Source organism: Echiichthys vipera, assembly GCF_963691815.1.
Source record: "Echiichthys vipera genome assembly, chromosome: 10".
NCBI lineage: Eukaryota > Metazoa > Chordata > Actinopteri > Perciformes > Trachinidae > Echiichthys > Echiichthys vipera.
The window spans coordinates 20989868-21012258 of record NC_139835.1 but is presented as its reverse complement, the minus strand read 5'-3'; the positions used below and the strand labels follow the sequence as shown (position 1 = coordinate 21012258).

The 22391-nt window shown below is 40.3% G+C and overlaps 1 protein-coding gene across 1 annotated transcript; it reads right to left on the bottom strand.

Moving 5' to 3' along the window:
• Nucleotides 1-3258: 3258 nt before the first annotated feature.
• cckbrb (cholecystokinin B receptor b) lies at nucleotides 3259-22339 on the bottom strand (the record flags this gene model as incomplete). Its single annotated transcript, XM_083921209.1, has 5 exons — nucleotides 3259-3803; nucleotides 5274-5401; nucleotides 8289-8550; nucleotides 13213-13464; nucleotides 22177-22339. 5 exons carry the CDS (start codon nucleotides 22337-22339, stop codon nucleotides 3259-3261), a joined length of 1350 nt encoding a protein of 449 aa, XP_083777335.1.
• Between the last annotated feature and the right edge of the window lie 52 nt (nucleotides 22340-22391).

Sequence of the window (22391 nt, the reverse complement as noted above, 5' to 3'; positions counted from 1 at the left end):
AAATTTATTAAACATTGTCATTTTTCACCATATCTATTTAATATACATTTAAATATGCATCTGAACATTATGTCCTTGACCAAATTCAATTCCATGGCCTTCCTTTATGTATAATTCGGAAAAAGGTATTTCAAGCTGTCACCATTTCTGAAGAATACAACATGATCACTAATGTTATATTGTTAAACGGAAAACTGAAGATGACATTTACAGTTTCTTTTAGAACTTCTGTTCACATTTACATTTAATTATTCATAAATGGAATATGCTATTTAGCAATCCAACCACTACCCACTGCATATTTGTCATCACAGTTATTTTTATACTGAGCTTTAATTTCTATGGCCAGTATTAATTTTGTGAGGGAGAAAAATAATTAATTATTGGCATCTGTTTGTAATTGGTTGTGAGCAAGTGCATAATAACCGGTTTTAGCTGAAGTACTCCATGTATGTGTGTGTTTGTGGCGTATGGATGAGGTGGGGTGGATTGGGGAGCAAATCATAATGTCAAATGGTCTCTATGACACCTCAGGGAAATCAGCCTCACACAGCTCCCCATGAAATAAAAAACACTTTCCAATTGTCACTCACAAACAGCAACACAGATGGTGGCATTACACTATTTCTCTTTCTGGGAAATGCTACTAGCAGACATTATTTTACCCTGTCTGCTGTCTACTGCAGGAAAAGTTAATTAACTGTAAGAAATGCCTGCTCTTCCCAGGTTAAACAACAGGATTTTAAGATGAAATTGGCCTTTTGATTTGAGAACATACTCTATTTACCATGGCCTTACTTTGGTTTCATTGTATGTACATATTTAGGATCAGAGCCATACATACACTTGCCGGATACCCCGGTTGTAATCAGCATAGGGCCATCGAGCCCAAATACACTCTCATTAGTTAGACGAATGTGTTTCAAAGATGATGGAGCCTGAGTTTGCACAGTGAGCCAAGGGGAAGTACAAGGTCATTTACTGGCTGTCACTTTGTCTTTAGTTTCTAACCCTTTAAAACACCAAAGTCATGACTCAAACAAAACAACCGATTGAGGCACCAAGGTCAAATTACATTTTTCCCAGCTTTCGAAGCAGGTGTTACAATGCAACAGCACATTGCTTAGCTTCCGTGTCAGGACTCCGGTCTGTTTCTTCAAACTGAGGGGCATGCCAACCTCCATCTGCTGACAATGGATAAGTACCTCCAAAAATCTGAACTATCCATTTAAATTGATTAGCACATAATTGTCATTTGCTATGTTTTTCATCACACAGATTGAGGTATGTCTGATAAAATGATCTGTTTTAATGTAGTTTTGTCTCGCAGTATGGCATCACATAATTTATTCAGTATTTTAAACTCAAAGGGAACAGTGCACACATAAACCACAAAAACTGAAGGTTAATCTAAAATCTCCCCAAAAACATGCTCACAAAGACAGGTCATACATCTTTTAGTTGAGAGGCTGACAGCATTGTGCTTTGGTGCATTCAGTGAAATATACCCATCCCTTCAGCCTGGCAGGGTTGAGGTTGTAACACAATTAGGCGAGGTGAGCCAGGGAGCCAGAGTCAGGCACACTAGACAGGGCCTGACAAACAGAGACCTCTGCAACCTGGCTGCCATTTTATAGCCTGCAGGTGAACTCAACAGGGACTGCAAGTCATTGACCAATTACTAAAACTTATATGTATAAATTGTAGTTACTCTATCCTCTTGTTACCTCCTTTATTGTAAGGCTGCAGTGAACTTATTATGCATAAAAACACCTTGTTGTGCTGCCAAACACCCATGGTATCAAATATAACAGATTAGTACCATTTACTGTTTGTTATAAGCGTACTCCTGAAGGCTTTATCTAACTTTATTGTATATTTTGTCATCATCAATATACAGTATTTTCTGCTGTACTTTAGTATGGTACTGGGAATATACAACAAGTCCGCCAACCCATTCATCCAACTATACCACCACTTAACTTAAGTAAATAAGTATTTGATGTACGACATATTGTAGCTTTATAAGTAACTTATAAGCTAACTTATGTATGTAAGTAAAAATAAGTTGTGACTATGCTGACTTGGATTCATCCGGGATCCTACGTTATCTGACTTCCTCCTTCGCTCTCATTACTGTGACCACTAGAGGTTGCCACCACTATAGACTTAAATATAGATCTTAATAAGCTGCTTTGGGGGAGGATAGTCTGGGAATATAATAATGTAGGAACTGTTAAATAGGCTCTCAAAGTGATAGGTACTTATCAGCCAAGTTTGCACTGCTCTTAAACTAGAGCCCTAATATGAAAAAGAAACACAAGTCAAAGTGTCAAGTCCCCCTTCTTACATTTACTGCTGTATTCACCTGCAAGGGCACAATGCTAACAAACATTAGAACATACACAGAAAGATCTGTCTTTAAAAATGGCTAGCATTACAGTTTACAACCATAACACAAGGCGTCATCACTGCCCATCTAAGCTGTTCATACCAATTAAGGGTCTTCTGTGAACTGTGGAGCCATGTAGAACTGACAACCCACTCATATATCAGGTCCCATCAGAAGGACATTCCTATCTCCTAATGAGTGTTTTCAGTTTGTTTAGACGATCTTTTGAGTCTTTTAACTCCACTTCCAGAACCCTTCACATTAGAATTTGTCTGTGATTATGGTGCCCACGATGAATGAGACGAATCAGCAATAGACAAATATAACATAGTATTTAGAACCAGGCACTTATGTAGTCCACAAGGCAACCGCATTACAAACATTAACACAGATAAACAACTGACAGCAAAATTCCCTCACATATCATACAGCCCACTACTACTATTACACACTCTCTCTCTTTCTCTCTCTCTCTCTCACACACACACACACACACACACACACACACACACACACACACACACACACACACACACACACACACACACATGCACACACACACACACACACCACAGTAAACACCTAAGCAAACAGTTTGCCTTAGCCCACTGTGGCACGAGATAACTGTACACTCTGTTTCTTTTGTGCTTTTTTTTAATATAGCTATGGAGGTATTTACACTGTAAGACTAAATAACTTTACTCACAGCCATTGGTGAAACGTATATACTGCTACACTATATGGCCTTTTTTTCCACTCCACATTACTCTTCTTATAAGTACAGAATTGGCTGAAAGACAAAGGATGTGGGGTGCTGTGTTGCCGTAGTAACTGTTTCTTCTGGATTGTGCCTTCATCCGTCTGCCTCAGCAGGTTCCCATGGTGCTGACTGTAGTGTAACTGAACTTGGAGATGGATGCTCCCGTTGCCATAACATCTTCCTCGTCCCGCAGCCCACGACGGCGACGGCGATGATGATGGCAAGGTGCAGCACAGCACGAGAAAGTGGTGAGCAGAGCTTTGCGGAAACGTGTGTTCATGAAGCAGTAAATAATCGGGTTGACGCAGGCAGAGGTGTAGCACAACAAATGGATGAAAGCAATAGGTGCCCCTGAGAGGGCATGTATAGCAGAGATGTCATCGAAAGCCCTCCAGGTGTTGACACAGTATATAGGCATCCAGCAGAGAAAGAACAGGACAACTATAACCACCAGCATGCGAATTACTCGTTTCTTGGCCTCCAGCTTGGCCTCAGATGTGTTGCTGCGTGGTCTTTCTGCCTTGACTGCCCTGCTGGATGCAGCCATGGTGGACATCTCCATTGAGTGCGGCCTCTGGGCAACATTAACATAGCAACCATCTCCATCATCACTGCCACTAGACACAGTAGAGGTCAGTCCATTCTTCGCATCTGTATGAGAGAGCAGTGTAAAAAAAAGAAAATGTTTGTGTAAAACTTTATCCCTAATATGCAAATAATGTTTCCATTTTGTGAGATTGTATGCTTTTACTGTGCTTTGCAGACATTGATGAAGAAAAGATACTCAATACGTAAAGTATAAATACTATTTTATCTCGTAAAGTTCCCTTTTAATAGAGTATTTTTCATTTGTTTAAGGAATATTTCTGGCATATGATTAAAAATATATTGACATGGGAAATTATGACTGCTCTGCAGCCAGTTAATAAAAAAAAATAAATAAAGACAAATAAGGCAAAGCACCACAACTCTGTGAGTTGCATGCACCCATTTGTAAGGTTTCACTTGAGTGAACCATAGCTCTTTAAAGAGCAGCAGCTGACCTTATTGGAAAGAAGAATGAATAGCAATTCTTGCTGAGCCACGATCCATCAGAGGGATAATGCAATTTATTGATGAATAAAAAAGGACAAAGTCCACTCAATGCTGTAATAAGAGAAGTAAGCAGGCATATACAAGCTGGAACTGGTAGGAAACCAGTCCTGGATTATTAAAGCAAACACATTTTCCAAGAGGTTATTTTAGAAGTTCTTTATCCTTATTTCCTGTGTTTCGATCCCATGCGCTACATCTCTCAACCTCTTTCTGACTGAGAACAAACAGATGGTGATGTCCAGGCCCGCAGCTGCTAGCCAATTCCATCCTCTAATGGAGGACTGACAAATACACTCCATGCTGCTATCATCCCAGACCCACTCTCACATGCCCACAAAAGGTTATGTTCCACTTAACCTGAACACATTACAATGATTGTAGTGCTAATGAAAACGTTGTGATTAAAATTAAATTTCTCATTATTCACATATATAAATAAAAATGTCTAATGCTACCATTAGAGTCTGGTTGGTGGGTGCTGGATATAGTGTGATGACATTTATCAAGATACACAGTTTGACTAAATCAGTCATTTTCAATGACATTGCAATCAAAACCTGATTAAAGTCAGAGATGGACTGCTTGTTTTCTGATTTGTGTCTCTTTTGTTTTTGTCACTGTGCATGGGTGATCAAACTCCCCTGTGGGGATTCCTAGAGTTATTTTAATCTAATGCAATTATCTATTACAGTTTTAACATGTACAGTTCTTTCATGAGCACCCCTCACATTTTAATGCAGTCCAAATCTTACAATATTTTCTGAAATGTTGAAAATTATTTCTGTTTCCGAACATCATTACATTCTTTCTTTCCTCTGATGATGGGGATCATATCAGTTCACATAGATTGACCCACCCCTTTACTACAAAAATAATTAATAACTATCCTGGATGATACGCTTATCTTTGATTATGTACTTTAAGATGAATTCATTGGCTGCTGTCTGTGAGCCAATTCGCCCTCTGTGACATCACCTAAAGCTTTACCCTACTATTTTCTGTATGTTGTATTGTACATGGTCTCACCAGTAGAGTCTTTTTTGTGGCCCATCTCAAACTGGATGCCTCTATAAAGTTCCCTGGAGATCAGTCCATAGGCAACAATCATCACCAACCCTGGGATTGCAAACAGCACAAGCAGCAGAAGAATGTACCTAAAAAAGACACATGAGAGACGTAAAGATCCCAATGTTCATGCATTCGGGCATTCATGTAGCCTCACTTTGTACCACTCATTTATTAATGTATAACCATTACCTGTACATTCAAGTCATTGAGCGAAACATTGTTAGTTTGCATTCTTTTGTTTCTTGTTGATGTTTTCAGAAAAATAAAAAAAAACTGGCAGCATGTCAATCAGCAAAATGTACTGTTCTGAGGATATCCCCAGTACTCCAAAATAAGAGATTTGTAACCCGTCTCTTCCTATTTTAAAGGAAAAATTGTAGCCAGAAATGCCATACACCCTTGCTCAGCTTGTGTAATGTGAATCAAAATTAAAAATGTGTATATTTTTGATTTTCATTTAAAATAACATGTTTATATTTTTATTGCATTGTACAATAAGTCATTTCCCGTGTCCTGGACAGTAAATAATTCACACTGGAGCCAAAAGATGCTGACCATGAACACCAATTCTAAATGTTATTACTCAAGTGAACCTGGACGGAGTTGTCTCACTCCCTCCCTCCAGGTTGGACAGTCACATGATGTGGATGCAAGCCCAGGGATTAATAAAAAAGAAATGTTAAAATCTCACAATTTTAGAGCTGTTACTGTGAAACTACTACATTTCCCACTCTGGGCCAACGTAGTTATGTAACATTTTGATGTGAGTTAATGTGTGTTAATAAAGACATTATTTGCCCCGCAAAACAATAAAAAATGAATTAAAAAGCACTCTTTTATCAAGACGGTTAGTATTCACATAATCTGTAAATACCTTGAGAACATCTGTAAATGTATTAAAAAAAATACACACAGAGATCTGCAAAGATTTGACTGAAATTACCCCAAAGCCTGTTCCAAAACCAAAACACACTGAAATAACCGTCTGTTCATCTGCCCTAATGTTGCCACAAAAAAAACACCCAACAGACAGAAAGCCAGATATGCAAAAAACAGGCTTCCAAACATGGAAGTAAATGAGATGTTTTAATGTAGTGTGCCTTTTTGAAAGTACACACCCATACACACACACAGATGTAGGTCATCCAAAGTTTATTTGATCCAAAACAGCACATTGTCCAGATGACAACCAAGATGGATGAGTGCAAGTTTTATGTTAAGTTGTATTTCATGTGCTGCTGTGTGCTAGATGACTGGAAATGTATCTGATGAACGACAACATTGAGTGTGTGTAACATTTAAGTCAATGTGTTTGAATTGATCCTTTTGCTCATTATAAAAAGATAATTTAGAAATGGAAACACCTTAAGAAAAATCATTGTGGTGTAATGGACACTGAATAAACTGTGCATGTAGCCTACAGTATGTGGTTTCGGACATGTTCACTAATGTCTATTTGTACTTGTACTGATGTTGTGCTTTCAATGAGATTTGTCTATCCCTGATGGCAGATCACCCTGTAGAGAGTGAAAAATAATTGCCCGTAGTATTCATTACCAACTGATTGTACCTTTATCTGGGAATTGGATATGTCCTTATATGTCCTTCCAGAGGATCAATGACAAATGATGCTGCCTCCAAGAGGTCAGACTTTTCTGTCTAGCACCATACATTGTAATATTCAATGTAGCATATGCATAAGGCACTCTATTGTTGACTAATATTATTAAACTAATATTGACTAATATTAGGTTTAACATGGTTTCTCTCCATAGAAAGTAAAATAAACAACAACTCAGAGAAGGGGCTGGAAGCACATAATCTTTCTTTCTCATTGAGAAATTCTGGATCTGCCCTAGCACTGCCCCCTCCTGCTCATGATGGCAGATGGCCATCTTGCAGTATGGCTGGGGGGACTAGTGAAGCCCTGTAAGTGGATGGACGGACATGGAGCTGGACAGAATGTTAGTAGTCTAAAACAGACATATCAGAATAGTAAGTGTACTTAGCATCTTTTATTTGTTTCTGTTGTTTGTTAGCTTGTTAGCTTGTAACTGTCAGTGGCTGACAGCTATGATGGCAGTTTGTGTTCTGCTCTCTGTATTGGTAGTCCACTCTGAGATGGACGTTTCAGGTTCATTTGCCAGTTTTGTGTCAAACTCGTAGCCCGGTCAAATATTTTTTCACAAATTCGTGAGGATTGGTTTTTGGATTACTGATGTATCTACCTATTGCTTGCGTCTGAATCTCAATTTTAGAGAAGTGCACAGACATCTTCTCCTTCAGGAGAGGAAAATGAAAACACCTCTCTAGTTACAAACTTTGCACAGATACAAGTCAGTATAGTCAATTTCAGATATATTGGAGGACATAAACATAAGAAAAACACATTTCTGAGTGGAGGGGGACTTTAATATCCAGAAATAAACTAATATACCATTAAATTGAAACTATGTTCAACACATGTTCAAATGTCTGTTCAAGGTTTTTGTCTCTATATAGCCTTACTTTATGTGGTATGTGGACCTTCAGCTTATGTAGGCTAATGTTAGCAAACCATAGATAGATCATGGATGCATTATAAGACCTGGATATGGCGCTGCCACTCAGCCTTTCAGACATTTTGAGTTTTTGTAGAGCTTTCCCCGAGCTTGTGACATCAAGTCTATGACCCAAAGAGGAACTTGCAGGCGGGGCCAGCGGGAGAAACACTACTGCTGCATTTACTGGAAGCCTAGAAAGGCATATATGCCAGGTGAACAATTCTCGCTGAATTAATTAGACACCATTTTGGGATCTGGTATCCAGGTCATACAGTACATACATAAGATGGATGAATGCATGGATGAAAAAAGCAGAAGATTGTTTTCCCATGGTTGCAGGTAAGCACTGTCAATCTGAGCATAGTCGTAACACTGTGTTAAAGAATTGGAATTGCTAAAAGGGCACACAATCTCAAACCCTAACACTCACCAGGCCTGCTCCGCCTCTGCGAGGGGCCACTTGTGGCGACATTGGTGAGCAGTGGTGTTGTCGGGACGTTGAAAATACTCCAAGTGACTGATGATTGGATAGGGGATCATGATGATGAAGGCTAGCACCCACGTAGCAGCAATCACCCGATAGGCATGGGAGCGGGTCTGCCAGACCCTTGACTTCAGAGGGTTACAGATGGCGCTGTAGCGCTCGATCGCTATGGCAACCAGGCTAAATGTGGAGATGCTCACTGATATTCCTGTAGCAAAATAAAACAGATTGTTTAAAAAGTAAGTAAACAAACATGCTATCTTTTATTTTGATAAAAAAATAGTAATTACCGCTATGTGCTCAGAATAGAGCTTCAGCCCGTGATAAAAAATAACAAAAACATGTTTGTAGATGTACGCAGAATATCTGCAATAATAACTTAGAACAAAATGTGTCCCTCTGTGAAATTGTGCTTGCATATGAATATAGCGCGAGATGGGAGATGGGGACGGTTATCTAAGTCTTGGTAGAAGAAATCACATTGGCCTAGACCACTGATGTTATCCGCCATCTCCCTACTGAGAGGGCAAGACGGGAAATTACTCTTTACCTCTCTTATCCGTCTCCACTCTGTGTGTGTGTGTGTGTTCGGTGTGTGTGTGTGTGTGTGTGTGTGTGTGTGTGTGTGTTAGAGAGAGAGAGAGAGAGAGAGAGAGAGAGAGAGAGAGAGAGAGAGAGAGAGAGAGGATCCAGGGGTATACTACATTGTGTCTGATGGTTGATAGCTTTAGAGCAGATCCTATTGAAGCAAAGAACAATCAGCTCTGGGTTTGTCCACTGTGCATGAAGATGATGGCTCTTCAACAGTAGGCCATCTGCTTTATTTAATCCACCTTTTGTATTCCGGGTCAACACAATATTCCTTTTCTTGTTATTTTTATTTGTCTCTTAACTTTTACTCAATTGGAAACATTTTGTTGTCACTTTCTCTGTCTCTGACATCATCGATTATCTTTGTACTTTAAGAAGAAGATAAAGAAGAAGAGAACTTATCAGGCAGGGTATTTTCCTTGATTTGAACTAGGAAAATTACCCTTTTCTTACTTAAACTCATCAAAGAACCTCCAACAAATGGGGATATATTGAAAATGGTCTGTGATACTGTTCAATAGTAATCTATACCTTTTGTAAAATGATGGACAAGAGGGCAGAGAACCTGTTAACTTCCTGAGTTCTGCTTGTTTCCCCTGGTGGTTGCAATTCAGGATGACAAATAAAAAAAATCAATACAGGGGGTGCATCTGAATGAGTTTTATTGAAGTAGTAAATCAATGGGCTGCAGAGGACCCACCAGCTGCTGTAGCCCTCTTTTCATTTTATATTGCATGCCAGTCAGCCTTTTCTCAAGGCATTTTGGGATAAGCACAATAATCAGATTGAAATGTAATTTGGAAAATTACACACGAAAATTAAGTAGACAATGATTCAGTTTTTTCAGGTTTGTACTGGGATTTTTGTTTGAAAACTGATGAAAGTAATACAAAAGAAACATGGAAGCTCCATATTGATTCACCAAAAACTAAAAGACACTTGATGTTTTAGTATGCCAAGAAGTTGTGTCTTTACCAGTTGTGGAATTAATGTCTGTACATGAGAAGATTGCATGTTCTCCTTTTTCCTTAATGCAATGCTTCCTATACGCTTGTGAATGTTCTCATTTGTTCAGGTCATCGTTATCCCCAAAGCATTTTCAGCCAAAAGCAACTGGACATGGTTATTTGTCCAAAGAGACGTCTCACCTCTCATCCAATAGGCTTCATCAGCTCATGTACACATTTGACCAGGCTGGGACTGGTCCAACTAACTGGTGTGGAGATCCAGGTATTTAACCTCTCACAAGGCCGATGATGTCACTGGAACCCTTTGTGCTCCAAGTGCCAACGACCGTCGTTAGAGTGACAGTCGTTGGTGGGAAGTAAGTTTCGACCTCGTTAGTGCTCTATTGAGTCTTAACAACAGTCGTTGGAGTCACAGGAGGCTTTTGTGAACAGTTGTTCTTTGAGGTTAGATTGTTGAATCTCCTGGGAAGGGATGAAAGGGCAGCATTGTAAATTGGAGATAAGTGGTGTCTCAGACCTCCTCCTCTGGTAAGCGATGGTTTCTCTACTTTTGCATTGATGGCTTGTTTTACTCCTCTTTCAAACCATCTGTCCTCTCTGTCCAGGATGTGGACACTGTTGTCATCAAATGAGTGGGCTTTCTCCTTGAGATGTAAGTGGACAGCAGGGTCCAGATATGAGGAGTTAGCTCTCCTGTGTTGGGCCATGCATTTATGCAGTGGTTGTTTTGTTTTTCCAATATAGAGATCTTTGCATTCCTTGTTGCATTGGACAGCATAAACCAGATTGCTGGGTGTGTGGTGTTCTGTCCTTGGGATGTACTCGACTGTGTTACTGGGTTTGAAATACACAGGGATGCAGTGTTTGTTGAAGATCCTCCTGAGTTTATCTGCTACCCCAGCCACATACGAAATGACTATGTTGTTTCTCTTGTTTTCTCTTTCTTTCTCAACTACATTGGTTTTCTTTCTTGAAGCAGCTACCATTTTCACAAAGGTCCAGCTGGGGTAGCCACAAGTTGTGAGGGCGCCTCTCAGGTACTTGCGTTCTTCCCCCTGGGCCTGTCAGCTGGTGGGTACGTTATCAGCTCTCTAAGGCAGTGTTCTGATAACTCCAAGCTTGTGTTCCAGGGGGTGGTGAAAGTCAAACAGTAGATATTGATCTGTGTGAGTGGGTTTTTTGTATACCCCAATGTGGAAGCTCCTGTTATTCTGTAAATTCTGTCATTGGATTTGATTTTAACCCATGTGTCGTCCACATATCTGAACTAATGGCTTAGGATTACTCCTTTGAAGGAGTTCAAAGCCTTGCCTTCTACTTCCCCCATGTATAGATTTGCCACAATAGGGGATACTGGTGAACCCATGGCACAGCCGTGTTTTTGTCTGTAAAAAGTGCCATTAAACTGGAAATATGTAGTATTCAGGCACAAATCCAGAAGTTGGCAAATGTGGTCTGGTTTGAGATTTGTTCGGTTGTGTAAGGAGTTGTCTTGTGTGAGCCGCTCTCTTAATGTGGCCAAAGCCTCCATGGTTGAAATGCAGGTGAACAAGGAAGTCACGTCGTAGGATACCATGGTTTCATCTAGATCCATTTTTAAGTCTCAGACTTTGTTCACAAAGTCTATGGAGTTTTAGATGTGGTTTGGGGTTTGCCAGGATATTGACAACGTGCTTGGCAATGTTGTAAGTGACCGAGTTTATGCTGCTGACAATGGGCCTGAGCGAGGCCCCTTCTTTATGTATTTTTGGGAGTCCATATAGGCAGAGGGTTGAGTCCTGGGGATAGAGCCTGTAATATTGTGATTTGACAATGACTCCCTCTTTTTGTAGTTGCTGTAGACACTCTATAACCTTCTTTTTGTAACTGCCAGTAGGGTCTCGTTTCAGAGTTTCATAAGTGTTAGAGTAACTGAGTAGTGCAGAGATCTTTGCCTGGTAATCAGTTGTATTGAGAAAAACTGTGCATCTACCCTTGTCTGCTGGAAGGATTGTGATGTTGTGGTCTTTGCTCAGTGCTGCTACTGCTTTTCTCTCCTCAGTGGTGAGGTTAGATGGGGGGACCTTAGCTTGAGACAACGCAGCTCCAGTAAGGTTGTTTTTCTTTATAGCTGATTTTGTAGCTGTAATTAACTCCCCTATGGGTACCACTTTTGTTGTCATGGCAAAGTTCAAGCCCTTGGCTAAGACCTCCTTCTCTTGTTGGGTAAGATCTCTGTCTGACAAATTCTTAACCCATCTGTTTTGTGTTTCCTGTACTGGATTGTCATTTTTTTTGCCTCCAAGTGAGTATTTCTGTGTTTTTGCCAATATCCCGGGATTATAATTTGTGAAATTTCTTTGTTTGTCTTTCTTTGCTTTTGTTGTGTTAAGATAGTTGGGCTTTCTCTTTAAGCCCTTCAATAGTGAAATTGACCTGTCTTATTCGTTCACTGAGAAGTTGGTTTTGAGCCTTTTCTATGATTTTCTCCACTCTGTGCCCTCTCATAGTGGAATTCAAGCATAGACTAGTTGATGTAAGCCTTTGTTGTTTGCATCTTAGACTAAACCGTGGGTGGTTTCTGTAATCTGCAATTTTCTTTCTCTCAGCGCCTTTGGAGGGAGGCGCTAAGAGACATGCAAGAAAGGTAAGAATTGCTTTAAGCCAAATCCCAATGACTTTTAAATGGCTATTAATATAAATGTTACGTCATAGCTCGCCAGAATATATATAAATTCATTAGTTAGCTGCTGGCACATTGTGTGACTGTATACTAATGATATGACACATTTATGTGAATATGAAAATGCCACATAATTATTATGTGAGTAATGGTGCACTGATTATAATTCTTATAAGATGGGAAGTCATAGTTATGAGATATGGAAGTCTTAATTGTAGATTTTCTTGAATAAATGTAAGGGGTCTTCATAATTCTCTGAAATATGCATGCATGTTAATTCATCAGGATAGTGCATGAATAAATATTGAATGAATAAACATGGGTAGGGGTGATTTGTTCTTTCTTGTTGATACATAAAAGCCTGATTAAATCTGAAAGCTGTGCCAAGGACCTACAATGGCAAATGCATTACATTGATTTAGAAACTGACAGAGATCCAAGATCCAAGTGATTTATTTGCATCCTGTTTTAATGTGCTTTCAGTGTATTTTAGCAGGTCTTTTTGTATATTTTATCCTGAATTTATAAATGTCTCTGAAAACACATTTTCATATAATGGAACAGAACTGGACTGAAATCCCTGTCAGAAGATTTACTTCTAACCTCCATCAAAAGCAACAGGGAGTGTCACTACTCCCCTGTTTCTCACCCATGAGGTAGGACACTATCTTGCACATGGTGGCTCCAAAGATGAAGTCCTTGAGGATGCTGGGGATAAGGGTGAAAGGCATGCAGAAGACGGCCATCATCAGGTCACTGACGGCAAGTGACAACAGGAAAGTGTTGGTCACTGTGCGCATGCGCTTATTGACCGTCAGCACCACAATAATCAGCACGTTGCCAAACACGCTCAGGAAGAAGATGACTGAGTAGAGCAGGATCCGCAGTGTGTGGTCGTCATCTGGTGCAGAGAAAGACAAGAGTAGAGGATATATTAGAGTGTGAACATGTTTGTCTAATGGACTAGCAGTTCTGTTTTACATGATGATCAACATGATAATGTCCTCATTGATCCTGACCGCCTCCAGCAAATGGTGCTATTTCTTTATTTTACTAAAAAAAATACTGTTAGCTTACAAACTAACTGCTCTCTTGAATGGCAGAAACATGGGAAAAGACTCTGACTTCTTTGCAAAATCACACCTTTTCACACTTCAATAAAAAATACAGTAACATAATAGAAAAGGTGATTGTGGTGAGTCCAGCTAAGCTTTCTTGAACTCAAGAGTTACAGTCTATATTTAACTTGCACAATCTGGTTTGAGTGGGGTGCAAGCACAGGTGTTCCATCATAGTGACATTACAAAATATGACATTTATAAACAGATTTACACACTTAATTGACACGCTTCTACCTGCTACTAACTTTTGTCCATCTAGATCTCAGCTGTCACCAGCCTGGGACAAAATGAGCCTGCTTATAGCTTGTTTTTGATAGCTGTTGCATAAATGCTTCTGCCTGCATGGTGTGCCACCAATTAGCTGTGACCAGTGATGCCAGGTTTGAGTGAGAAAAAATATCAAAGCCTAGAACCTGCCCAATTATCATAAAAGTAGCCCAATTCTGACATTTTACAAACAGTACAATGAGGCAAACTCAATTATCATTTTGTATGCAATTGTAGTTCACTCTCTGAGCAGCCCTCCATAGCCAATCACTATTAATTATCTGTGCATCAAATTCGGGCAATAACATTAATATTTTCCACCTTAAAAAATTCTTCAAAGTACAAAATACTGTAGCTCACAGCCCAAAGCGTGTCTGTGCCCTCAGCTATTAGTAGCTTCACTGGATCATATCCCTTGAAGCACATGTCTGCTTTCGCTGTTATCTTCACACTTTTTACCCCTAATGCGTCTGTATCCTGAGGATTAGAGGCACCCATATGCACCACATCCGCAGGACACACATCACATGCATAAACCCAAACTTTATCGGGACAGTTGTATAGGCATGTGCAACCAAACACACTCGAGACCTAATCCCCTGAAAATACACCGCCAACAGTTCCTTGAAGGCACTGGAACTGTAAATTACATAAACTGAAATCTGCAACACATCTAGAGAGGTTCCCTCACTGCAAATGTATTGCATTTATAAACCGCTTTTCTAGCCTACAGACTACTCAAAAGTGCTTCACCCATTCACACATCAGGCTCATCAGGAGCACTTCGACACTCTCTTAGGAGGAGCTGGTGACTGAACATTCAGATTACTAGATGACCGCTTTACCTCCTGAGGTCAAAATACAGCAACATACTGTAGCAGCATAGCCAGCCACACAGCTATGTAACTCACATCCAATGACATTTTTGTCAAAATGTCTGAAAAAAAAAACATCTTTTCAGCTTGTAAGATTTTTGTTTAGACCACAAGACAACTGAATCATTTACTTGTTAAGAATCAGAGGGTGATTGCAGTTATTGATTCATGTTTTCTCGCTGATCAGCACCCTCAAGGTTATTCTTTAAAGATCATAGCGATCACACTTCACTGACTCTGAACACAACGAATATATTGAAGACACAAAATATAATACCCATATTTCCCTTGGCTTGTGTCCCGTCTGTTAAAAGTAATCCTGAACCTGAGTCATATTGATTTATAGTAATCCACCTAGGATGTAAATATAATTGTGCACAGCTGGCTATAAGCTGTGGCAAAAAGCAGCGTTAAATTCATGTATCAGAGATGCGAAAATATGAACACTGCAACAAAAGAGCTGCTGTGAAGTTAAAGAGGACCATCAAAAACAGGATTTGAAATGTTGAACTCCATATGGGCAGATATGGTGTTCATATGTAAAGGATGACAGAATGTCACTTAATTAATTGAATGTCCTTGCCTCCACCCAGCCACTCTGAAACGTTTTTGTTTAATAAGCTTAGCGATGGATTCAGGCTCAGCTTGGTCAGCAGAAGTCAGTCCTTTCTCTCTCTCTCTCTCTCTCTCTCTCTCTCTTTCTCTCTCTCTCTCTCTCTCTCTCTCTCTCTCTCAGAAATGCACACAATTACAGCCTTCCCATCTAATGACACAAGGCTTCACCATCTGTCTCACACACTCCTATGCAAATAAAAAGCAGTAACCTCTAATATACTGGGTTCTGTTCTGCTGACAGAACATCAGAGTTTCTTAACCATGACAGGCTTGCAAATGGCAGGAACTAAAGTTTTTAATTGTGGCTTGTTTGTGAATATACATCTGCTGTTTGCAGATGATGTGGTCCTGATGGCATCATCGAATGGAATGAGTCCTTACCCCAAGTGAAGGAGTTCAAGTACCTCGGGATCATGGCTACGAGTGAGGGGACGATGGAGCGTGCGTTTGGCCGGAGAATTGGAGCAGCGGGAGCGGTGTTGCAGTCGCTCTACCGCACCGTTGTGACGAAAAAAAAGAGAGCTGAGCCGGAAGGCAAAGCTCTCGATCTACCGGTCAATCTTCGTTCCTACCCTCACCTATGGTCATGAAAGCTAGGTCATGACCGAAAGAACGAGGTCGCAGGTACAAGCGGCCGAAATGGGTTTTTCTCAGCAGGGTGGCTAGAGTCTCCCTTAGAGATAGGGTGAGAAGTTCGGCCATCCGTGAGGAACTCGGAGTAGAGCCGCTGCTCCTTTGCGTTGAAAGGAGCCAGTTGAGGTGGTTCGAGCATCTAGTAAGGATGCCCCCTGGGTACCTCCCTAGGGAGGTGTTCCAGGCACGTCCAGCTGGGAGGAGGCCTCGGGGAAGACCCAGGACTAGGTGGAGAGATTATATCTCCACACTGGCCTGGGAACGCCTCGGGATCCCCCAGTTAGAGCTGGTTAATGTGGCCCGGGAAAGGGAAGTTTGGGGCCCCCTGCTGAAGCTGCTGCCCCTGCGACCCGACCCCGGATAAGCAGTTGAAGATGAGATCAGATGAGCATATGAATGAAAATGTGCAGACAGACGATGGTAAGAGAGAGGAACCAACCCTCTTCTTTATTACTCTGTGTGTTTGCGTGTGTGTGTGTGTGTGTGTGTGTGTGTGTGTGTGTGTGTGTGTGTGTGTGTGTGTGTGTGTGTGTGTGTGTGTGTGTGTGTGTCTCTCGCCCTCTCTCACCTAATGAAATATGTTACACTGGCCTCTGCCTAATCGAAGCCATTTAGCTTGCCAGTGTGCTCACTGGCTGTGCAAAAAAACACTGATAATTCTCTCAGCGCATTTATCACTTGCTTCAGGCCATCATTTCCAAAAGCTGCTCCTGCTCATATGTGTAGAGCGGAAGCATTTATATTAATTACTTTGCTTACCAATGCTGTGCCTACATGATTTACCGTATTCTGCATTATGAAATCCTGCACTTTTTTTCTGTAATTCTACAGCCTCACTGGCCAGATTCATACTGATGCATGATACTACAACTGTTTGCATCCTGAAATGAATATTCTTGGCATAGGCCTATAGCTAGAATGTTCCATTTTATACAAAGCTGTACAGTTGATATAATATATACCGACAGGTCTGCAGTTTCTCTAGAGGCTTAATGTTTAGCATGGTGGCGTGGCGTGTATCATAGTAGTTCTTTTAAATGTTTCTTAAAGAGACAAGCTACTCCGGGTTGTGAGCATTTATGACAACAGTGTACACATTGAGTGTCAGTGGTGGAATAAGTATGTTTACTTAAGTAATGTAGTTTGGAGGTACTAACTATACTTCACTTGACTACCTCCTTTTTCTGCTACTCTATAGTTCTACTCTCCAAAACATAAAACAAATACATAATATATATTATATTAGGGTTCAGATAAGCCTGATTGAAGGTACGTTTTAGCACCTTGTTGTTTTGTCTCACATTTGCATCTTTTCTAGATGCATCTGGCAGTAGTTTACAGCTACAACGTTCCGATGAACACACAGCACACTACCTAAACAGCAGCCAGGTGACTTTAATGACTAGCTGGGGAACATATGCAGCATTTAGCAGCTAAAGAGTTAGATATTTCCCTCAGGTTCAGTGGTTTCACTCTGGCTCTGATGGAATTTCTTATTTGCGCTGGTCTGCACAGCTGTGCTGCATAAGGTGCTCCTGATGGTGTATAATGAAAAATACACTTACTGTGGTGTTTAGCTGTTAGCTTTAGTGTTTCACCACCTGTTACAGCCAACTTGGCAGAGAAATTATAATAATTATTATAGTAGTTTTATGGATAGCATGTATCAAGTCAACTTCCGGTGCTGAAAAATGAAACCAATGCAAAAGTACAAAAAAATGCAGTTCCTAGAATGGCCACTTGACGCTGGCTCCAAATTTTGATTTTCAATCAAGCTTTATGTCATTGCAGTGTGTGCAGATGAACGGTTTTCCAGCTGCATGTATCTCCCACATTTTGATGATACAGAGCTGGTTGAGGCTCAGCAAATTTTCCCTTTATTGGAGAAGGGCGAAGTAAATCTAATTACAATATCAGGCAATATTGAAGACATGCTACTTGTGTCAACACAGCTTGACAATAGCTTGACGGCTATGGTGGTGTTAGTCCCACCCCTGATTGCCTTACCATTAGTAATCAATTGCTATTTCAATTGAGAAACTGCTGTTACATGTCACAAACTTGTGGAGAGGGCAGATTTTAAGGTATGGACCCAGGCAATTTTATTGGTGAGCATTCCCTGCACCTATAGTGTCTCAGTAATGTATCTCTATTTGGTTGCATCACATGCACACAGCCTGTCTGCTGCATTGGACATACGTGTTGTTACACATTTTACACAGTTCATTTACGCTGTTCACGTGTAATCTCCATTAAAGCTTTTACACATCTTGTATTACCTTGATGGACACATCATTGCTGTTATTGCTGTTATATACAAAGTGTTGGATGTGAAAGGCTGGTGAACAGATGCCCTGCGAACAATAACATTAAAATAATTCAAGTGGAAAGTTAACTGTAGTGGCAGAGACTATTATTAGATATGCAGTGAAATAGTGAATGAATTAATAATGGGGTTCATATTCCATCCATGAATATTTAAGGTTTTATCTGTTTCTCTCATTTGGCATGTCAGGCATTATACTGACTATGAATAACTCCCCCTCTCATTCTCATACATATGCAGTGTGTCACTTTCTATCCCAGTTGGCCCTCATGTCGCTGCACCTATCAGGGAAAAGCTGATTCTGCGCTTGTAAGAGCGAGGTATTGGTAAATGTCACAACTAGCAGCTAATCCAGCATAGCAAATGTCATCTAAGCCTTGTCACTTAACCGACTGCACCCCAGAACAGTTGATGTAGGCGCTGAACAAAACCACTTTCTGTTGACTGACAGACACACAATCCGCAGAGCCCCTGGTCACAGCAGTCCGACTACAAAACGACATGTTAGTTACTTGCCACACTATGCAGGCATGTATTAAACACTTCAGCTCTCAACAGGCAGTGAGAATGAGAAGGTGTGAGCAATGAAGATAGTGAAATCCGCCCAAATGGGAACGATGGATTTCCCAGAGAAGTGGCAGGAGTGAAGAGGGAAATGAAAAGCAGTGGCGGGTTTAATATTTTTTCACTCACTCCTTTTGTGAGGGACTGCTTTATGTTTAGGAATTAAAAATGGTGGTTCGTTCCTGGCAGTAAATGATAACCCTCCATCACCTCAAACATAGTTACAAATTCCCCAGTAATCAGCCAGTATCCTTGATAACTACTAAATATTTTCATTTACTCTACAGTATTAAAAAAAATGTCATTCACCTGTGTCTTGTGCAGTAAACCTGATGCTTCTTTTAAAGTCACCATAGCCAATATCAAGTCTGTAGTGGTGTCAAACCATGTGCCATGAAGCACTTAGGAGAGTCTGCAGGTTTATCTTCCATATCGTAAATAACACCTGAGCTGCATCCGATGTAAAAACATTGTGGTCCAGCGATATGTTCCCTTCAGTGGGCAAGGATTAACCTTGCTTTGTGATGTGTTGGCTTTTATTTGGTGCATTGTGTCAAGGGTGGATGCCTGTATCCATGGTGAGCGCATGGTCGCACAAAGCAGTATTTAACAAAGACGTATGTAAACACTTAAATGTTGCACAGAGATATCAATAACCTATGGGGGGCATTTCACACTGTTAAATTGGTGTTCCAGTGATTTACTGCTGCGCTTCCATAAAAATTACGAACTTGCTCCAGATATATTTCAAACACAATGTTTGACCCTCCGTCTCTGGTAAACATATCTCAAACTCTACATCGCCAGTTTCTGATGTAGGATTTCCTTTAATAAATTGTAATCTCAGAGCCTAAGCCTATTGTTATCTACTCGGAAATTTATATTGATGTATATACATTGGAAATCCCTTTAAGACATTACAGATTTAAACTTGATGATGTTTACATGCAAGTGTAATGTAATGCAATTAGTTCTTTGGGAGCAAAGGAGGAAGTCAGGTGATGATAAAGAGCAAACAAATATGCGTAGGGAGGACGGTGACTGCCCAATCCGTACTGAAAAGCCAATTTGTTCTATGCCTACGCGAAGATTGGTGAGGTTAGGCACTGACCTCGAATGGTTAGGTTCATGATAACCCATTGCTCAGGAGACAGGGGCTAAACAGATCTTGTTTCCGGTCTGGATTGGGCAGTGATAAGGAGATCGGAATGAATGGAGGAGTCAAACGTCAGATTTCAAGATGGGAAATATCTATTTCCTACCGATAGTGTGGCCACGATCATGCCCTAACCATAACCATGTGAGTATGATTGTATGACAATAACATTTCACTAACCTTAGCGAAGTAGTAATTTTAATCCAAACCACCATGATCATTCGCTAAACCTATAGCCAATGTGTTTTTGTTCTATGCCTTTGTTACATGGGACGATGCTGTTATTTTTGTCTTCAAACAGCATTGTGACATCATAAAACCGTATTATTTTTGCTTGGCTTTGGAACAGATGAATGATGTTGTCCTGATGAGAGTGGTATCAGATAAAAAAACGCTTCTATGTGACATTGTAAAGGGCAGACGTACAACTCAATCTTCCCCATAAACACAGAGCATCAAATTGATGGACAGAGAGTGAAAGGGGTGGAGAAGTAATCAAACTGCAGTGATTGAGTGAGTATTTAGGGTGACAGTGGCTTTACAGGGTCGGACATCCTCAATTTTCTCTAGAAGAGGGTTTTGTTGGTCCTGTTGAAGATACAGTGGGAATGCTATAAAGAGAGAAATAAGGCAGTGTAAAGCCAAACTGAAGAGAATGGATTGTTTGTGAGTGACAGAGAGAGTGGGCGGAATAACATAATGGTGCAGCATAAAAATGGATAAAGCTCCTAACTTACGCGCTACAGCACTTCTCAATAGACATGATCATGATCATCTTAATCTGCATTTGTCACAGGTGTCGAAAATGGGTTCATAATTTCCAACGTACTGATTAAGCTCATCTGCTCCTGGATGGATTCTCGACATTTACTCACCACTAGCAGGTGTAGAAGATGTAAGATGAACATGCTAATGGAGTGAAAATGTGTTGCATTTCTCCCACTTATGGAGAACTGTCAACTCAACAGTCAGCCGCATAATGAAGGCGCTCAATCTCTGCAGTGATTTCTACACACGTGGTCCACACAGACACACACACAGATCTTGTGAACGCATGGAAACAAACAACAGTTAAGGGGTGAAAATAGCAAGTGTTGATTGATAAAATAGCAGGCGGAGATAAGACTGAGAGGAAATTGCAAGACAGATGACGCACTTCAATATTCTTTCTTGTTCATTAGCTCAAGTCCGATCAAGTCAGTTTTATTGATATAGTCCCAAATCACACATTTGACTTATAGGGCTTTACAATCTGTACACCATACATATAACACCCAAACACATCTTTGTATCTTCAGTTTAAATAAAGTGCTTGGCATCATATTATAAAATAGGAACATATGTTAAATATAAAAACAGCAGGAAGCAACAGCATGACCTTGCGTCACAGTCCAGATGACATGATTTTTCTTTAATAAATCCCATGTGTGGACAGGATTTAATTCCTGACTGTGACACACTATCTCTCTCTCTCTGCTCTCTGACTCCCATTTCACCATACACCTGAATGTTCATTCTGGGGATTAATAAAGGTTTAGCTTTATTATTCTATCCTTTTTCTATCAGTTTCCCCTTCAAGTAAAACGAAATAACCTAACAGTACAAGCTTACTTTGAAAGATCCCTTCGAGTCATATCCCGCAAAAGCCTATTCTGCTTTCATGATAGAATGATTAATGATGTTAAGAGAACTATTGCTTTTTAAAGTTGCATGTTTTATGATGAGCCTTAAGTCTTATTTTATCTGTAGTTATATTAGAGGAATACAAAATTGTGAAGTCAGTTTATCCCCATTTCAATTCAGAGATAATCTGCCCTTTCAGCCTCATCATTTTAGCCTCATACCTCACTAAACTTTAAACGTTAAAACTGAGAGTATTTTAAAGGAAAGCAACAATGGTTGTCTCCTTGTGATCACCAGCTAGAGGCAAGTTGTTAAGTCAGTAATATAGCACCTTTCCGTAGCAGAAATACATTCAATACAGAATTTCGTCATATTGGCACTTTTTACAATAAATAAATAAAAACATAAATGTTTACTCAGTGTGTCCGCTCACCGTTGTGCCTCACACGCTGAGGTATGAGGAGTGTAGAAACATTGCCGCAGGTGATGTTTGCTGTCTCCAAGCTCCCGTTACCCGCTCCGTTCTGCAGCGCATCAGTCTGCGCTCCGACGCACTCCGGGGACGCAAATGTCTCATTTCGCGCATAAAAATCCATGTTTTTTTTTGTTGTTTTTAAAAAGAAATATATATAATGTTTTCCTAAATTA